This window comes from Bombina bombina, chromosome 7 (assembly GCF_027579735.1).
Source record: "Bombina bombina isolate aBomBom1 chromosome 7, aBomBom1.pri, whole genome shotgun sequence".
In the NCBI taxonomy this organism is placed as follows: Eukaryota; Metazoa; Chordata; class Amphibia; order Anura; family Bombinatoridae; genus Bombina; species Bombina bombina.
This window is the reverse complement of record NC_069505.1, coordinates 585,849,431-585,869,636: the sequence shown is the minus strand read 5'-3', so window position 1 is coordinate 585,869,636 and position 20,206 is coordinate 585,849,431. Positions and strand designations below refer to the sequence as shown.

The 20,206-nt window shown below is 38.8% G+C and overlaps 1 protein-coding gene across 5 annotated transcripts in view; it reads left to right on the top strand.

The window, feature by feature from the left end:
* Window positions 1-20,206, top strand: part of LOC128667145 (zinc finger protein 436) — a 135,094-nt gene that overhangs the window by 878 nt on the left and 114,010 nt on the right. For all 5 annotated transcript variants that reach the window (XM_053722070.1, XM_053722069.1, XM_053722071.1 and 2 more), the window contains exons 2-3: window positions 5,059-5,235; window positions 14,998-15,180. In XM_053722070.1, the coding sequence (XP_053578045.1) occupies window positions 5,158-5,235; window positions 14,998-15,180 (261 nt within the window). In that variant the 5' untranslated portion in view covers window positions 5,059-5,157. The remainder of the gene's footprint in view (window positions 1-5,058; window positions 5,236-14,997; window positions 15,181-20,206) is intronic.

The window sequence follows — 20,206 nt, the reverse complement described above, 5'->3', positions numbered from 1 at the left end:
ATACATAAAGGAAAACCTTGGTTCCAACATGTTTGCAAACATTCCTTTATAGAAATTCAATGGAATTGAGAAAACCAACACATTTTAGCGCTAATTTACAGAGAACATGGGTAAAATACTTAAAGTATATTGCAAAGTTTTGTTTGTTTTTGCTACACATGATTAAATGTGTTATATTGTTTAATGTCCAGACCAGGAAGTAACAATGAATTCAGGGGATGCACTTAGGTATAAGAGGTGTTAAAGGAAGCAAATATGGATAATACAAAATGTGAAATGCAATTTCTTAGACTTTATTTTTATTCTATAATGTGAAAAATTGAGGATTTTCCTTTGCCATATGATCTGCCTGTATGATTTAGAGTTATAACCCTACAAGATAGTGTTTGATCAGTGTTGGAGGACTTTCTTTACATAAGCATTCCATACATTAGTTGAATATATAATAGTTGGAAAAAAAAAAACGCTAGGATTTACCATCACTAAAAATAAACAGGACTTTTATTTATCAGTTTGTTAAAAAAAAGGTGATAAACGTACCCTTTCTGTGCCGCTGCCTCCCCGCTACAGTCAGCGGCTCCAGCCGCCCACGATGCATCGCCCTTTTCTCAATGAGGTGACGTTTCCACCTCTCAACCAATAGCTTTGCAAGTCATATGACAGTGTTCTGTATGCCAGCACGGCTATTGGTTTAGAGCAGTGCTCGACAAATCTGTTTAAAAATTAGGAGCCAGTAAAAAGATTTAGGAGCCAGACATATTTTTAGGAGCCAGATAGGCAGTTGTATATAGAGATATGAAGGATAACCCAAAAAGTTAGGAGCCAGGGGTAAAATTCTAGGAGCCAGTGGCTACCTTGCTCCTAGGTTTGTCGAGCCCTGGTTTAGAGGTGAAAACGTCACCTCATTAAGAAAAGAGCGCTGTGCTGTGGGCGGTTGTAGCCGCTGAGTTTAGCAAAGAGGCAACTGCACAGAAAGGGTAAGTTCAGTACCCTTTTTTACAAACTGATTACTGAAAGTCCTGTTTATTTTTAGAGATGGTAAATCCTATCTTTTTTTTTTTTTTTTTTTTTTTTAAAAGCTCTGATTTTCCATCACTTTAAACACACAGTAGAAACACTGTGTGGGACTTGCAAACTTGTGCAACTAACGCTGCTGATTGGATCAGAGGCAGTTTCCCAAGCAGAATGTCTACTGTGTGTTTAATATTTTTGCAGGGGGGGTGTTAAACACATAGTAGTGCAGTTTCAATTGACAACCCAAGGTATTGATCTAGGCCCATTTTTGGTATATTTCATGGCACAGTTTCGCCACCACCAAATGCGATCAAATTTTTTTTAAAAATGAACTTTTTCACAAAGTTTGGGTTTTTCAATGAATGGATTTACACACAACTACTGCAGCCATAAAACAAATGGTTGTAAAAGCTTCTCTGGTTTCCTCTTTGTTTAGAAACGGCACACATACATGACTTTGCCATTGGATTTTGGCAATTAGAAGGGCGCTAATAGCACCACACATTTGGGATTCCTGGTAGTGAGGGGGTTAATCAGTTAGCTTGTAAGGTTAATTTTTGCTGTAGTGTACATACCCCCCCACACACACATACACATTTGTGACACTGACAGTATGCAGTTTAGTTTTTTTTTTTAAACATTTTATTTCTGTTATGTAGATGTCCTCCCTCTGTCCACCGCAATGTTCCTGGCAGACATTCTCCCATTAACATTTAAAAAAAAAAAAAATGTATTTGTGTAGTGTAGGTGTCCCCTCCCCCCTCCAAGCGGTTAATGTAGGGTCCTACCTCCCCCTCCAAACGTTCATTTTCTGTAGTGTAAGGCAGTGCTAGACAAATATATTAAAAACCTAAGAGCCATGTGTGTGTGATTTATATTCATTCAAATAAAAATATTGCTTCAGACTTGATAAAGGAAGGAACTCTTCCGAAACACACAAATCTGTTTAACATTTAGGACAGGCATGTTTTTAGGAGCCAGACAGAGGCATTTTAATATAGATATATGGAGAATAAACCAAAAAGTTAGGAGCCAGGGGTATAATTCTAGGAGTCAGTGGCTCCCTGGCTCCTGGGTTTGTCAAGCCTTGGTGTAAGGCCACCCATTTCCTTCCCACTGGTCCCACAAATGATTATTATTACAGAGAATACAAGACATGTCCTAACACAGCTTATACTTGCAACCTAAAGGTAGTTTTATATCATGTTAAAGGGACATTCCAGACAAAATTGGAATCCACATGAATGCATTTCAGTTTTGAATAGAAGCATTTTTGTAAAAATGCTTCTAATAAAAGCTATAGCTTTTTTTAAAAGTGTATTTAAGTATGCACTGTGCACCAGCATTTTAAACGCAGCACTCGCTGATAGAGCCTAAGGTGCTTGTACCATCTGGTAATGACTCAATTTGTTAGTTGCTGACACGATAAAAGCCCCAGTGGTGATTTGAGCAGCTGCAGTATTTAAAATGCTGGTGCACTAAAAATATCTAGTTATGCCTCACATGCACGTGCAGAGGAAAATGTTAACACTAAAACAGTGATAACTTTTACTAGAAGCATTGTTGCCAATACAAATATATATATTTCATCTGTGTTGACCAGAATGTCCCTTTAAATACTTTTGTTTACATAGTACCCTCAGGCTGATATTACAGTACTGTAATCAGAAGGGTAATATGTATTGTTTTAAATAAATATAGACTATTATTTGCATTTTAGCACACTAAAAAAAAACACAGGCAGAGAGGATTGTGACTTAGAGGTGGGGAAAATAGTAATTTTGTGTTTTTTTTTTTTTTTTTTGTTTTTTTTTCAAATATTAATGAAAAAGTTTGGATTTTGGAATTTAAGATTTGGTGAAAATATTTAGCTATACAGAGTAAAACAACTTTGCAGTATATTTTTCATTATTCCCCTTCCTTATTTTCAAGTTTGTTCAGCTTTAAAAATTGGGGATTTTCAAATTCTTGGATTAGAAGATAAAACTCTCCATAGTTCTCAAAGTTAACCCTGCTACATATCTGTCCCTTGGCTTTAGCAGATAAGTGCACAGTTTGATAATGTAAGTAACAAAATCTGGCTAATTCATTTTGTTACACTGTGCTGCTATAGAATAACATATCTGACAAGTCTTAACATTTTTAAAATAAATTGACATTCTTTTTACTGCAATTAGATTTCAATAGACAAACTCTACCCACAGTTTGCCTTATTTGCTGGAGCCAATCAGGGCTTTAGTCTGCAGACAGCAAGGCTTGTCACAGTTATAAAGTTAGCATAAAATACTAACCTGCGCTCTAGCCGTACAGCAGTTTTTGTAGCTAGAACAAATTTCTAAATGTACTTAAATTTCCCAGCCCTCTGTATCATGTGACGGCGATCAGCCAATCACAGACATGTATACACTGTGAACTGTTGCACATGCTCAGTAGCAGCTGCTGCCTCAGAAAGTGTATGTATATAACATCTGTGAACAATTTGTGATAATAAAAGTAAATTGGAAAGTTGTTTAAAACTGCATGCTGTGTCTGAATCATGAAAGGTTAATTTTGACTTTAGCGTCCGTTTTAATATCCCTTTTTAAGGTGGTTTAAAATGGCAGCATCTCCACAGACACCAGATGTATTACAAATTGTAGCAAGTGAATGAATCATTCTAATCTGGACCTTTTTTATAGGGGTAATCGCTCCTCCTCCTTGTATTCCATCAGTAGTGGGGGTATATAAGGCTCTTATGAATAGAGCAGCAATTTTAAGCAACTTTTTAATTTACTCCTTTTATCAAATTCTTTGTTCTCTTGCTATCTGTATTTGAAAAAGAAGGCATCTAAGCTAAGGAGCCAGACAATCGTTTGGTTCAGAACCCTGGACAGCACTTGTTTATTGGTGGGGGACTTTATTCACCAATCAGCAAGAACAACCCAGGTTGTTCACCAAAAATGGGCCGGCATCTAAACTTACATTCTTGCTTTTAAATAAAGATAGCAAGAGAATGAAGAAAATTTGAAAATATGAGTAAATTAGAAAGTTTCTTAAAACTGCATGCTGTATCTAAATCACGAAAGAAAAAAATTGGGTTCAGTGTCCCTTTAATTCCAGTACTCGGCTTATTGACATGTCGGATTTTCAGCATTATCTTTGGGTGAGAGCAGTTTGGATACCATGGTTACTGGGCAGCTTATTATTTTACCTCGGCCTAGTTCAGATATTTGTTAAATCTGGCCTGGTAGTGTGTTGTATGTACTAGATTTGAAGAATATTGTTTTGGGGCTTGGTTTGTTTTTGTTGTTGTTTCTAAATGTAGCCGCCAATCAGAAAGCGCTATCTAGGGTGCTGAACTAAAAATGGTCTGTCTGCTAAGCTTGCATTCTTGCCTTTTCAAATAAAGATTCCAAGAAAACAAAGAAAATTAATAGGAGTAAATTTAGAAAGTTGCTTAAAATTACTGCTATCTGAATCATAAAAGTTTAATTTTGACTAGACTATTCCTTTTAATTGTAGCATGTATTCAGCCTCTGCTATGGGAACTTTGCATTAAAATGTCCCTTTAGCAAAATTTTTGCTGACGTGCTGTAAATTGTTAGAATGAGTAATTTTTGCATTATTGACCCTAGCTTACTATGTGTTTAACCCTCACCAAGGAGTTAAATAAAAAGACAAAGTATTGCTAAGGAGCTGCATTGAGCAATTCCCGATCTATACATAGCTACTAATCACTGGACAAATTACTAACAAATTAGTGTCATTTTTTTACATCCAAATATCCCTTTTAATGGGACGCGAAACCCTTTTTTTTTTTTCTTTCATGATTCAGATAGAGCATGGACTTTTTTTTGCAAAACTGCTGCCATATAGTGCACACTCCGAAGTCTCCTTACCTGCTCTTCAACAAAGAATATCAAGAGAGCTAAGGAATTTTTGATACATTGGAAACTTTTATTTTAAATCGTATGCTCTAAATCTTGAAAAAGAAATGTCATATTCTAGTTTTTATATTTCTTTCTGCATTTGTTCTGACGCACGTTCCTTTCTATCCATTTGTAGCATGGCATTTGTGTGAAGAAAAAACGCTTCCATTAATAACTGTTAGGCCAAGACCCCCCCTAAGAACCACTGTCTCACCATCTTGCTAAATCATCAATAATGATTAGTGACACCAAAGAAACCACAAGTACGATCTTGGATCACGCCCTAGAGATCATCTGCTTGTTGACTGGAGAGGTGAGGCCCAATAGTCATTAGAGTATCTTAGTAACATATGTTTTCGGAGGTTTTGATTGTTTGCGAATGCGGAAAAAGGCGGCTGTTTGTGGTGTTCGGATTCTCTTCGGAGCCTGATTTTTGCTTGTGAAAGTGCAACCCGCTTAGATCTGGATGTGCACAGATTTTAAAGGGAAACTGAACCCAATTTTTTTTCTTTTATCATTCAAATAGAGCAGCAACTTTATAATTCTCTCCTATTATTAAATTGTATTCGTTCTCTTGGTATCTTTATTTGAAAAAGCAGCAATGTAAGCATAGGAGCCGGGTAGAGCTAAATGTAGCCACCAATTAGCAAGCGCTATCCAGGGTTCTGAACCACAAATGGGCCAGCTCCCTTGCTTACATTCCTGCTTTTTCAAATAAAGATACTAAGAGAACGAAGAACATTTAATAATAGGAGTAAATTAGAAAGTTGCTGCTCTATCTGAATTATGAAAGAAAAAATTTGGGTTCCGTGAACTTTCCCAAGAATAAAGCTGGCTCCCAAATTGCCGCGAGCGGCCGCTTTTTTCTATATTCTGAGGTATCCGAAACCTCTGAATGCACATGCCTATTTTTTACGACCTTGTCTACACCATGGCTTGTTTGTGATACAGTAAACCTTATTCTTGGAGGGGCAAACACTACAAGGCGGCGTTGTGGTTGTTCCATGGGCAGGATCAGGCCAGGGGGAGGTGGAGTCAAGGAGGCAGGTTCTTTGGGGGCGTGGTTAGGCAGTTGTAGGACAAGCCTAGCCTACAAGGACCAGAAGTAGTCATTTTTACCTCTTTATCCTCCTCCTCAGGAGGGTGCTTGCTGCACCACTAGACGCATGACTGATGGGAAGGTAGATTGTGTGGGCAGATATCTTTTGTTCCTTTTTAATTTTTTTTGTTTGTTTGTAGATTTCTCTGTCAGTGTCTTATTTTGATTATAGGATAACACTAATTATGTATGTGACAGTAATTACATTTTTACCACCATTATTTTTAACTAGACAAACTCCACCTACCATTTGGAGGCGGTCACATGGGCTTCAGTTTGAAGACAACAAGGCTAGCCAGTGTTTTAGTGTTAGTATAAAGTGAATTATTTTGCAGTTTTTACATGATATAGCCAATAAGGGACAGATATGTAGCAGGGTTAGCCTTGAGGATTAGCAGGGCCCGCCTCGTGTTCTGAAAATTAGAAATTGCTTAATTTTTAGAGCTAAATTAAATAATAAGGGGGCAGAATAAATAATGAAAGTATATTGCAAGGTTGTTTGATTACTCATAACTAAACATTTTATTCACAAATGTCAAGATGTTTACTGTACTTCCTTTAAAGGAATCGTAACACTGATTCTTCTAACGTCTTTAGTGCATTGCAGTTCCTACTTATAAGTAGGGTTAAAGGGGCAATCACAATTAAACTTTCGTGGTTCGTATAAATATGCAATTTCAAACAACTTTTCAATGTACTTCTATTAGCAAATTTGCTTTGTTCTCTTGGTTTCCTTTGTTGAAAAGCATACATAGGTAGACTCAGGAGCAGCACTGCACTACTGGGCGCTACCTGCTGATTGATGGCTTCACATATATGCCTCTTGCTATTGACTCACCTGATGTGTTTAGCTAGCTCCCAGTAGTGCATCACTGCTCTTAAACCTTTAGTAACTAAACAAATTTGATAATAAAAGTTAACTGGAAATTAGTTTAAAATTGTATATTCTAACCAAATCATGATGATGTCATTGTAACTTAAAGGGACACTGAACCCACATTTTTTTCTTTTGTGATTCAGATAGAGCAGGCAATTTTAAGCAACTTTCTAATTTACGCCTATTATCAAATTTTCTTCGTTCTCTTGCTATCTTTATTTGAAAAGAAAGCATCTAAGCTTTTTTTTTTTTTGGTTCAAGACTCTAGACAGCACTTTTTTATTGGTGGGTGAATTTATCCACCAATCGGCAAGGACAACCCAGGTTGTTCACCAAAAATGGTCCGCATCTTAAACTTACATTCTTGCATTTCAATTAAAGATACCAAGAGAATGAAGAACATGTGATAATAGGAGTAAATTAGAAAGTTGCTTAAAATTTCATACTCTGTCTCAATCGCAAAAGAAAAAAAATTTGGGTTCAGTGTCCCTTTAAATGGACATTACACACTACATACCTTAACCCCTTAATGACCACAGCACTTTTCCATTTTCCAAGGCTATTTTTACATTTTTGCGGTGTTTGTGTTTAGCTGTAATTTTCCTCTTACTCATTTACTGTACCCACATATATTATATACCGTTATTCTCGCCATTAAATGGACTTTCCAAAGATACCATTATTTTCATCATATCTTATAATTTACTTTAAAAAAAATTATAAAATATGAGAAAAAAATGGAAAAAAACACACTTTTTCTAACTTTGACCCCCAAAATCTGTTACACATCTACAATCACCAAAAAACACCCATGCTAAATAGTTTCTAAATTTTGTCCTGAGTTTAGAAATACCCAATGTTTACATGTTCTTTGCTTTTTTTGTAAGTTATAGGGCCATAAATACAAGTAGCACTTTGCTATTTCCAAACCATTTTTTTTCAAGATTAGCGCTAGTTACATTAGAACACTAATATCTTTCAGGAATCCCTGAATATCTATTGACATGTATATATTTTTTTTTAGTAAACATCCCAAAGTATTGATCTAGGCCCATTTTGGTATATTTCATGCCACCATTTCACCGCCAAATGCGATCAAATACAAAAAATCGTTCACTTTTTCACAATTTTTTTCACAAACTTTTGGTTTCTCACTGAAATTATTTACAAACAGCTTGTGCAATTATGGCATAAATGATTGTAAATTTTTCTTTGGGATCCCCTTTGTTCAGAAATAGCAGACATATATGGCTTTGGTGTTCCTTTTTGGTAATTAGAAGGATGCTAAATGCCACTGTGCACCACACGTGTATTATGCCCAGCAGTAAAGGGGTTAATTAGGGAGCATGTAGGGAGCTTGTAGGGTTAATTTTAGCTTTAGTGTAGTGTAGTAGACAACCCCAAGTAATGATCTAGGCCCATTTTGGTATATTTCATGCCACCATTTCACCGCCAATTGCGATCAAATTAAAAAAAAAGTTAAATTTTTCACAATTTTAGGTTTCTCACTGAAATCATTTACAAACAGCTTGTGCAATTATGGCACAAATTGTTCTAAATGCTTCTCTGGGATCCCCTTTGTTCAGAAATAGCAGACATATATGGCTTTGGCGTTGCTTTTTGGTACTTAGAAGGCCGCTAAATGCCGCTGCGCATCACACGTGTATTATAGCTAGCAGTGAAGGGGTTAATTAGGAAGTTTGTAGGGAGCTTGCAGGGTTAATTTTAGCTTTAGTGTAGAGATCAGCCTCCCACCTGACACATCAGACCCCCTGATCCCTCCCAAACAGCTCCCTTCCCTCCCCCACCCCACAATTGTCCCCGCCATCTTAAGTACTGGCAGCAACTCTGCCAGTACTAAAATAAAATATATATTTAGGCTTTTTGGTTTTTTTTTTAAAAGCATATTTACATATGCTGCTGTGTAGGAGCCCCCCTTAGCCCCCAACCTGGCTGATCCCCCACCAAACAGCTGTCTAACCCTCCCCCTCTGCCTTAATGGCCGCCATCTTGGGTACTGGCAGCTGTCTGCCAGTACCCAGTTTATTAAAAAAAACAGTTGCTTTTTCATTTTTTCCCCATTTTCTGTAGTGTAGCTCCCCTACCCACCAAAGAACAAACCCCCACCCCCTCCTAGATACCTTTACTGTTATTTTGTTTTATTAAAATAATAAGCTGTACCTGAAACTTTTCTGTAGTGTAGCGGTTCCCACCCGCTCCCGCCCCGTGCACGCGCCCGCCCGCCACCCGGCGTGCACGCGCGCGCCTGTGCGCGCCCCCATCGCCCCCGCCCCCGATCCCGCCCCCCTCTACATTACCCGGCCCATCGATGGCCGCCCACCCGCCTCCCAAGTCAGCTCCCACCCACCAACGTTACCGGCCACCGATGTCCGGTGCAGAGAGGGCCACAGAGTGGCTCTCTCTGCACCGGATGGCCATTTAAGGTTATTGCAGGATGCCTCCATATCGAGGCATCACTGCAATAACCGGAAAGCAGCTGGAAGCGAGCAGGATCGCTTCCAGCTGCTTTCCACACCGAGGACGTGCAGGGTACGTTCTCAGGCATTAACTGCCTTTTTTCTGAGGACGTACCCTGCACGTCCTCAGTCGTTAAGGGGTTAAATCAGACATCCTCAAACTTGGCCCTCCAAAGGTTTTGGAACTACATTTCCCATGATGCTCAGTCAGCATATCGGCTGGCTGGGCATCATGGCAAATGTAGTTCCAAAACCTCTGGAGGGCCAAGTTTGAGGATGTTTGCCTTAAATGCACCTCCCTCTTATTATGGGTGCCACCATTTTGGAGCCTAGGTTAGACTGCAGGTGTCTAAAGGAGAGTTAGTGCATTTGTGCATTAGGTCAGGAATGTAGTGAAAGCTAGGTTTCAACATGGCACCACCGATGACAAAAGGGAGGCTGGTAGTAATCTCAATACTGTGCTTATAAAATGCACTTAGTGTTTTTAACCCCTTAGTGACCACATCACTTTTCAATTTTCTTACCGTTTTGAGACCAAGGCTATTTTTACATTTCTGCAGTGTTTATTATTATTATTATTATTATTATTATTATTATTATTATTATTCTTTATAATGCGCTAACAGATTCTGCAGCGCTGCCCATGGGTACAAGGATAACAGTACAAACGGAGAAACAATACAATAAAAGACAAATACAGGGGGAATTGAGGGCCCTATTCCCGTGGGAACTTACAAGCTAGATGGGTAGGAGGATGGGAAACAGGAGGTGGGGACTGCAAAGGTGAGAATATTAGTGAGGAGATAGATGAGGGCAACTGTTGGGTTACGTGAAGTTAATTTGTTAATAAGTCGGGTGATAGGATTCCCTGAACAAAAGGTCTTTAGGGAACGTTTAAAGGAGGAGAGGTTAGGGGAGAGTCTGACAGCTCGAGGAAGTGCGTTCCAGAGGGTTGGTGCCGCATGAGAGAAGTCCTGTAGCCTAGCATGAGAGGAGGTGATGGTAGAGGACACAAGGAGCAGGTCATTGTTGGATCTTAGGGGGCGGGCAGGAGTATATTTGTTGATGAGTGAGGACAGGTAGGGTGGGGCAGCATTGGTGAGGGCTTTGTAGGTCAGGGTGAGAATTTTGAATTTAACTCTGCTGTAAATGTGTTTGTGTTTAGCTGTAATTTTCCTCTTACTCATTTACTGTACCCACACATATTATATACCGTTTTTCCTGTCATTAAACAGACTTTCTAAAGATACCATAATTTTCATCATATCTTATAAGTTACTATAATTTTTTTTATAAAATATGATGAAACAATGGAAAAAAAAACACTTTTTCTAACGTTGACCCCCAAAATCTGTCAAAGTTCTACAACCACTAAAAAACACCCATGCTAATTAGTTTCTAAATTTTGTCCTGAGTTTAGAAATACCCAATGTTTACATGTTCTTTGCAAGTTATAGGGCAATAAATACAAGTAGCACACAAAATTTTTAATGAAACGTTTTCAAGGAACTGGTCCCCATGCTGAAGACGGGGACCAGTTCCTTGAAAACGTTTCATTAAAAAGAGAGTTGTTTGATCTCCACTTAAAAAGACCTGAGAGTGCAGTTATTTACAAGTGTTATATATATATATATATATTTATTTTTATTGTTATTTTTTTATTTATTTTTTAGTAGACAATCCAAAGTATTGATCTAGGCCCATCTTGGTATATTTCATGCCACCATTTCACCGCCAAATGTGATCAAATAAAAAAAAAAAAATTGTTAACTTTTTTGCAAACTTTAGGTTTCTCACTGAAATGATTTACAAACAGCTTATGCAATTATGGCACAAATGGTTGTAAATGCTTCTCTGGGATCGGAAATAGCAGACATATATGGCTTTGGCATTGCTTTTTGGTAATTAGAAGGCCGCTAAATGCCGCTGCTCACCACACTTGTATTATGCCCAGCAGTGAAGGGGTTAATTAGGTAGCTTGTAGGATTAATTTTAGCTTTAGTGTAGAGATCAGCCTCCCACCTGACACATTCCCTACCCCTGATCCCCCTCAAACAGCTCTCTTCCCTCCCCACCTCACAATTGTCTCCGCCATTTTAAAGGATTACTTTCCGTTATAATTTTTAAGCCAAACAACTAACATATTAAAGTTAATAAACATTAATTAAAACCTACTGACCTATATTTTCTCCAAAACGAAGTTTCATAACGTTCTAAAAGTTATATCTTCTATTTGCCGATGATGTCACGTTATCCTGCCCACTATTTTCAGCACTGTGTGTTCAAAATACTTAAACCAATAACTTTGTTTTTAAAGCGCCATTTTGAAACCTAGGTATTGTAAACGGATTGGTACAGAGCAAAGGATACCCACGGAGTGGGTTTGGAAAAAAGATTTCTGCTATACGGTAGAGATATGTTAATGAAATGCTATTGATAAAAAGCGTATTTGGGGTAGTTAGTTAGTAACATGCATAGAAAATATTTACTTACAGTGGCCCTTTAAGTACTTGCAGAAAGTCTGCCAGTACTAAAATAAAAGGCTTTTTTTAATTTTTTTTATAAATATATATATTTATTGTGCAGTGTTGGATCTCCCTTTGCCCCCAACCTCCCTAATCCCCCCCCCCCCCCAACAGCGCTCTAACCCTCCCACCTCTACTTATATGTCGCTGTCTGTCAGTACCCAGTTTCCTGAAAAAGTTTAGGTATTATTTATTTTTTTTAAATATAAAAATCATTTTTCTGTAGTGTAGCTGCCCCCCCTCCAAGATCCCTTTCCCTTTAAACATTTATTCTCCCTCTCCCTCCTTCCTATACTATCAATGTGGCGTGGGTAAAAAAAAGTATTGCAGTGATGCCTCAATATCGAGGCATCACTGCAATACCTTGAAAGCGATCCCGATCGCTTCAACCGCTTGAAACCCCAGAGGATGTGTCAGGCACGTCCTTGGTCCTTAACTGACACTTCTTGTAGGACGTGCCTGACACGTCCTTGGTCGTTAAAGGGACATGAAACCCAAAATATTTCTTTGATGATTTAGATAGAGAATACAATTTAAAAAAAGGTTTCCAATTTACTTCTATTATCAAATTTGCTTTGTTATTTTATTCTTTGTTGAAGAGATATCTAGATAGGTAGTGTGCACATCTCTGAAGCACTACATTACAGGAAATAGTGCTGCCCTCTAGTACTTTAAAGTTAATTCATCAAACACCTTAAAGGGACATGAAACTCAATTTTTTTCTTTCATGATTCAGGAAGAGCATACAATTTTAAACAACTTTCCAATTTACTTCTATAATTTGCTTCCTTCTCTTGTTATCCTTTGCTGAAAGGTTTATCTAGGCAAGCTGAGGAGCAGCAGAGAACCTAGGTTCTAGCTGTTGATTGGTTGCTGAATATATATATTGATTGTGATTGGCTCACCCATGTGTTCAGTTAGAAACCATTAGTGCATTGCTGCTCCTTCAACAAATGATACCAAGAGAATGTAACAAATTATATAATAGAAGTAAAATAGAAAGTTGTTTAAAATTGTATTCTCTATCTGAATCATGAAAGAACATTTTTGGGTTTCATGTCCCTTTAATTTCCTATTATGGTTGCTTTTTGTACAAAGTTCCATTGAAATTATAGTCGTTTCCAAACCCTCAGTGTGACACATTAAATGAGTCCTATCACAAAGGGCTACCTAGGTAACAAGTGAGCATGCATGGCTCCTGCGCAAGCCCACTGAGATCCTAGTAACCTCATCAACGTAGCCCTTCTTTCAAGGCATCAGGTTAAATCCTGTGTATAATGTTGCACATACGGATTTGACCAGCACTGATATTATTTTGAAAACTAATGCGCTTGCTTTCTGGCACATTGACGCTGTGCGCATGCGTGCCCTACACTCATAAATATTCAAAATAGTGTCATCCATACATTTTCATTAGCAGTATTTTTTATAAGGCGTTATGAATTCTAATTTAGCAAAGTTTTAATATATTTTATTGGACATATAAGCTTTGTTTTACAACTAAAGTGATTCCTTGTGCCATATATCCATACTAATATAATGAGCACTCGTGGTTACATATATGCCGAAACATACTTTTATTGCCCTTTCATACAATACTGAATAATTATATTTACGCTAGCTATAAAAGATGATATACCTTGCTGGAACCCCTGACTCGCTCGGTTAAATCTTTTTCGACGCTACAAAGAGAGTTTAATCTTCCGACTACTCACTTTTATGCCTATTTGCAGGCACGCCACTATTTGAACACATTGATTAGGGAGAACCCGGACTTCTGGGATGGCTCCCCTTTTCGACTTACTCAATCCCTTTTTAAAATGGGCAGATTCTCTTTATCAGAGATCTATCAAACCTTTCTACAGGACAGACTGACGAATATACAGTCATCTGCAGTGATGGGATGGGAGAGAGAGGGGGTTCCAGGGATTGAGGTGGAGGAGACCCGGAAAGCATTGGAAAAAGTCAGAAAGGCGACTCTCTCGGTGTCTCTCAGAGAAACCCAAACTAAATTCTTACATAGAGCTTACCTGACCCCTAAGTGTCTGGTCAAATGGGTGCCTAACTGCCCTAATAAGTGTTCTAAATGTGCCGCGGAGGCCCCGGGTCTGTTACACTGCATATGGGATTGCCCAGTGATTCGGCAATTCTGGCATCAATTGCAGTACTGGATCAACAGGAAATTGAAGGTCCCAATTTCACTCAATTCCACGGATATCCTGTTTCTAAACTGGGGTGCCCAATATAAACACTGTGACACAGAACTGACCATGACCATCCTACTTGCACGAAAGTGTATCCTAAACCATTGGACCAAGAGGACAAGACCTACTATAGCTTACTTTCGTAACATCCTGAAGACACATTTATTTATAGAACAGGTAGACACCAGGGTAGATGTCGGTAATAGACTCAATCTGTTTTTAAGGAAATGGCGCAGATTGATCCTGACCTTTGAACTCCAAATTCAAAGACAGATTCTATTACCATTTCAGCACTCCGAGATATTCTTGGAGAATTCCCTGAGGGGCGAGTGGGCACACATATTTTATCCGAGGAACTCCTAAAAAGTCCACAGAAGGAGAGAGAGGTGGGAGAGACAACTGTATCCCTTCCTTTCCCCACCTTTCCCCTCCCTTTTTTTTTTTTTTTTTTTTTTTTTTTTTTTTCTTTCCCCTTCACGCTGTTCACTAAGGGATATCTTAAAAAGCTAACTCAAGGAGACTTCTAGGTCTGGGCTTACAAGATATGGGAGGGAGTTTTTGACAGTTTGGGTAGAGATTAGGGGGGGTGGAGGGGTGGGAAGGGGGGGTGTTATAAAATATAAAATTTGTGAGAGGTAAGCACACTGGGGATACGTTCATGATATAAATGCGTTATAAACAGCAGAACCAGAGTGGTGTTGAAAGACTAATATATGACAATGTGCACAACTGTGTTGGTGCTTGAACCTGTTGTTCCTTTGATATCTGATGTAACTATGTGTTCTCATGTGTGATACTCTCAATAAAAAGACGTTTAAAAAAAAAAAAAAAGATGATATACCTCACATTAGCTAGAGCTACAAAATTAATTTATTTTTCTCTTTTATATATAGGATTATATTGTTGTAAAGAAACCTGTTGATAAATCCTTAAACGACGGAATCTCTGGAGACGTTTTCCGTAAGACTAAAGATCGTCCAATCATTTCACTTGAGCATAAAGACACCGAAAACAAGACCATAAGAGACAAAATTATTGATATTGCAAACAAGATCATTTGCCTGTTGACTGGAAAGGTAAGGGTTAAAGGGCCATTATACACTAGATTTTTCTTTGCATAAATGTTTTGTAGATCTTTTTATAGAGCCTATACAGATTTTTTTTCTTGATTTTTAAAAAATGGATAGTTTTGCTTATTTTTAAATAACATTTCGCTGATTTTCAGACTACTAACTAGGCCCCAAAGTTTTAGGAGAATACTGACGTATACCTACTCCAGCTTGCTTCTGTTTGTGTAAATGGTCTTTTCATATGCAGGGGGGGAGTGTCTGATATTTCCCACTTGCAGTGGGTGTTCCAGTAACCTTTTAAACAGCGCTAAACTGGATGCTTCTAAGTAAGTTTTTAAACAGTTTTATACTGGATTTTTTTTATCAGTATCTGTGCATCTTATTCTTTATAGCAGTGTCTATTACATGCAGTTATATGAAAATTGGTGTATACTGTTCCTTTAAAGGGAAATGCCAATTTGTTCTTTTTTACATTTTGGTGAAAATTGTAACACTGTTACAGAATGGTGAACTTGCATAAGGAAACTTTATATTAACAATGAGCATTCATTTAAAGGGACAGTCTAGTCCACATTAAACTGTCATGATTCAGATAGAATATGCAATTTTAAACGGCTTTCCAGTTTACTTTTATCAACAAATGTACCTTGTTCTCTTGGTATTCTTTGTTAAAAATTAAACCTAGGTAGGCTCATATGCTAATTTCTAAGCCCTTTACGACCACCTCTCCTCATCTTAGTGCATTTTGACAGCTTTTCACAGCTAGACAGTGCTAGTTTGTGTATACCGTATAGATAACTGTGCTCACACTAGTGGAGTTATTTATGAGTCAGCACTAATTGGCTAATATGCAAGTCTGTCAAAAGAACTGAAAGAAGGGGGCAGTCTGCAGAGGCTTAGATACAAGGTAATCACAGAGGTAAAACGTATATCAATATAACTGAGATAAGGGGCAGTGTGCAGAGGCTTAGATACAAGGTAATCACAGAGGTAAAACGTATATTAATATAACTGAGATAAAGAGCAGTCAGCAGAGGCTTAGATACAAGGTAATTACAGAGGTAAAAAGTGTATTAATATAACTGAGATAAGGGGCAGTCTGCAGAGGCTTAGATACAAGGTAATCACAGAGGTAAAAAGTATATGAAGGTAACGGATAAGGGGCAGTCTGCAGAGGCTTAGATACAGGGTAATCACAGAGGTAAAAAGTATATTAATATAACTGAGATAAGGAGCAGTCTGCAGATGTTTAGATACAAGGTAATCGCAGAGGTAAAAAGTATATTAATATAACTGAGATAAGGAGCAGTCTGCAGATGCTTAGATACAAGGTAATCGCAGAGGTAAAAAGTATATTAATATAACTGAGATAAGGGGCAGTCTGCAGAGGCTTAGATACAAGGTAATCACAAAGATAAAAAGTGTATTAATATAACCTGAGATAAGGAGCAGTCTGCAGAGGCTTGGATACAAGGTAATCACAGAGATAAAAAGTGTATTAATATAACTGAGATAAGGAGCAGTCTGCAGAGGCTTAGATACAAGGTAATCACAGAGGTAAAAAGTATATTAATATAACTGAGATAAGGAGCAGTCTGCAGAGGCTTAGATACAAGGTAATCACAGAGGTAAAAAGTGTATTAATATAACTGAGATAAGGAGCAGTCTGCAGAGGCTTAGATACAAGGTAATCACAGAGGTAAAAAGTGTATTAATATAACTGAGATAAGGGGCAGTCTGCAGAGGCTTAGATACAAGGTAATCACAGAGGTAAAAAGTATATTAATATAACTGAGATAAGGAGCAGTCTGCAGAGGCTTAGATACAAGGTAATCACAGAGGTAAAAAGTGTATTAATATAGCCGTGTTGGTTCTGCAAAACTGGGGAATGGGTAATAAAGGGATTATCTATCTTTTTAAACAATAAACTTCCTGTTTTTAATGAGAGCCTTTGTACATATGTACAAGGACCCAAGTAGGACACGGCCGGTACGTCGGTCACAAACAACATTAAAGGGACAGTAAAACCTTGCTATGAAAAGATTTCTGCCGCTTTGCTATAAATTAACATACTAGGTGAGTTTGAAAATCAATTGATTGCATTAACACCTGGTTTTCTGCAAATGTTCTTTAATAGTCAAATTTACCCCCCAATTGCCTTATTTTGAGGACCTATTCAGGGCTTGTTAGTGGAGTAGCCACAGCTAGCCACTGTCATTTTATTTCTTCTGTTAAGTGTGATCAGTCCACGGGTCATCATTACTTCTGGGATATTAACTGCTCCCCTACAGGAAGTGCAAGAGGATTCACCCAGCAGAGCTGCATATAGCTCCTCCCCTCTACGTCACTCCCAGTCATTCTCTTGCACCCAGCAACTAGATAGGTCGTGTGAGAGGACTATGGTGATTATACTTAGTTTTATATCTTCAATCAAAAGTTTGTTATTTTAAAATAGCACCGGAGTGTGTTATTACCTCTCTGGCAGAGTTTGAGGAAGAATCTACCAGAGTTTTGCTATGATTTTAGCCGGAGTAGTTAAGATCATATTGCTGTTTCTCGGCCATCTGAGGAGTGAGGTAAACTTCAGATCAGGGGACAGCGGGCAGATGAATCTGCATAGAGGTATGTAGCAGTTTTTATTTTCTGACAATGGAATTGATGAGAAAATCCTGCCATACCGATATAATGTCATGTATGTATACTTTACACTTCAGTATTCTGGGAGAATGGTACTTCACTAGAATTACACTGTAAGAAATACATAAAGCTGTTTAATAACTAGAGATTATGTTTAACGTTTTTGCTGGAATGTAAAATCGTTTTCATTTGCTGAGGTACTGAGTGAATAAATGTTTGGGCACCATTTTTCCACTTGGCAGTTGCTTAAATCTGTTTTTTCTGTCAGTTTCTGTTCTCCCTCACTGCTGTGTGTGTGGGGGAGGGGCGCTTTTACTATGCATCAAATATTTCGGTCAGCAACTCATTGTATTCCCTGCATGATCTGGTTCATCTCTACAGAGCTCAGGGGTCTTCAAAACTTATTTTGAGGGAGGTAATTTCTCTCAGCAGAGCTGTGAGAATTATAGTTTGACTGAAATAAAAACTTTTATTAGGGAGGTGCGTGATATTGTAGCGCCGAGTACAGCTGGGCGGCCATTACAAATCACATTACAGGATATGGCTACTGTTATGACTGAAGTTTTGGCTAAATTACCAGAACTAAAAGGTAAGCGTGATCACTCTGGGGTGAGAACAGAGTGCGCTGATAATATTAGGGCCATGTCAGACACTGCGTCACAGGTGGCAGAACATGAGGACGGAGAACTTCATTCTGTGGGTGACGGTTCTGATCCAAACAGACTGGATTCAGATATTTCAAATTTTAAATTTAAACTGGAAAACCTCCGTGTATTACTAGGGGAGGTGTTAGCGGCTCTGAATGATTGTAACACAGTTGCAATACCAGAGAAAATGTGTAGGTTGGATAAATATTTTGCGGTACCGACGAGTACTGAGGTTTTTCCTATACCTAAGAGACTTACTGAAATTGTTACTAAGGAGTGGGATAGACCCGGTGTGCCGTTCTCACCCCCTCCGATATTTAGAAAAATGTTTCCAATAGACGCCACCACAAGGGACTTATGGCAAACGGTCCCTAAGGTGGAGGGAGCAGTTTCTACTTTAGCTAAGCGTACCACTATCCCGGTGGAGGATAGCTGTGCTTTTTCAGATCCAATGGATAAAAAGTTAGAGGGTTACCTTAAGAAAATGTTTGTTCAACAAGGTTTTATATTGCAACCCCTTGCATGCATTGCGCCGATCACGGCTGCAGCGGCATTCTGGATTGAGTCTCTGGAAGAGAACATTGGTTCAGCTACTCTGGACGACAGGCTTAGAGTCCTTAAACTAGCTAATTCATTCATTTCGGAGGCCGTAGTACATCTTACTAAACTTACGGCGAAGAATTCAGGATTCGCCATTCAGGCACGCAGGGCGCTGTGGCTAAAATCCTGGTCAGCTGATGTTACTTCTAAGTCTAAATTGCTTAATATACCTTTCAAAGGGCAGACCTTATTCGGGCCCGGGTTGAAAGAGATTATCGCTGACATTACAGGAGGTAAAGGCCATGCCCTGCCTCAGGACAAAGCCAAAGCCAAGACTAGACAGTCTAATTTTCGTTCCTTTCGTAATTTCAAAGCAGGAGCAGCATCAACTTCCTCTGCACCAAAACAGGAAGGAGCTGTTGCTCGCTGCAGACAAGGCTGGAAACCTAACCAGTCCTGGAACAAGGGCAAGCAGACTAGGAAACCTGCTGCTGCCCCCAAAACAGCATGAATTGAGGGCCCCCGATCCGGGATCGGATCTAGTGGGGGGCAGACTTTCTCTCTTCGCCCAGGCTTGGGCAAGAGATGTTCAGGATCCCTGGGCGCTAGAGATAATATCTCAGGGATACCTTCTGGACTTCAAATACTCTCCTCCAAGAGAGAGATTTCATCTGTCAAGATTGTCAACAATCCAGACAAAGAAAGAGGCTTTTCTACGCTGCGTACAAGAGCTCTTGTTAATGGGAGTAATCCATCCAGTTCCACGATCGGAACAGGGACAGGGGTTTTACTCAAATCTGTTTGTGGTTCCCAAAAAAGAGGGAACTTTCAGACCAATCCTGGACTTAAAGATCCTAAACAAATTCCTAAGAGTTTCATCGTTCAAGATGGAGACTATTCGGACAATTTTACCTATGATCCAAGAGGGTCAGTACATGACCACTGTAGATTTAAAAGATGCTTACCTGCACATACCGATTCACAAAGATCATTACCGGTACCTAAGGTTTGCCTTCCTAGACAGGCATTACCAGTTTGTGGCTCTTCCATTCGGATTGGCTACAGCGCCAAGAATCTTCACAAAGGTTCTGGGTGCTCTTCTGGCGGTACTAAGACCGCGGGGAATCTCGGTAGCTCCATACCTAGACGACTAAGGTCACATGGATGGAAGGTGAACGAAAAGAAAAGTTCACTCGTTCCACTCACAA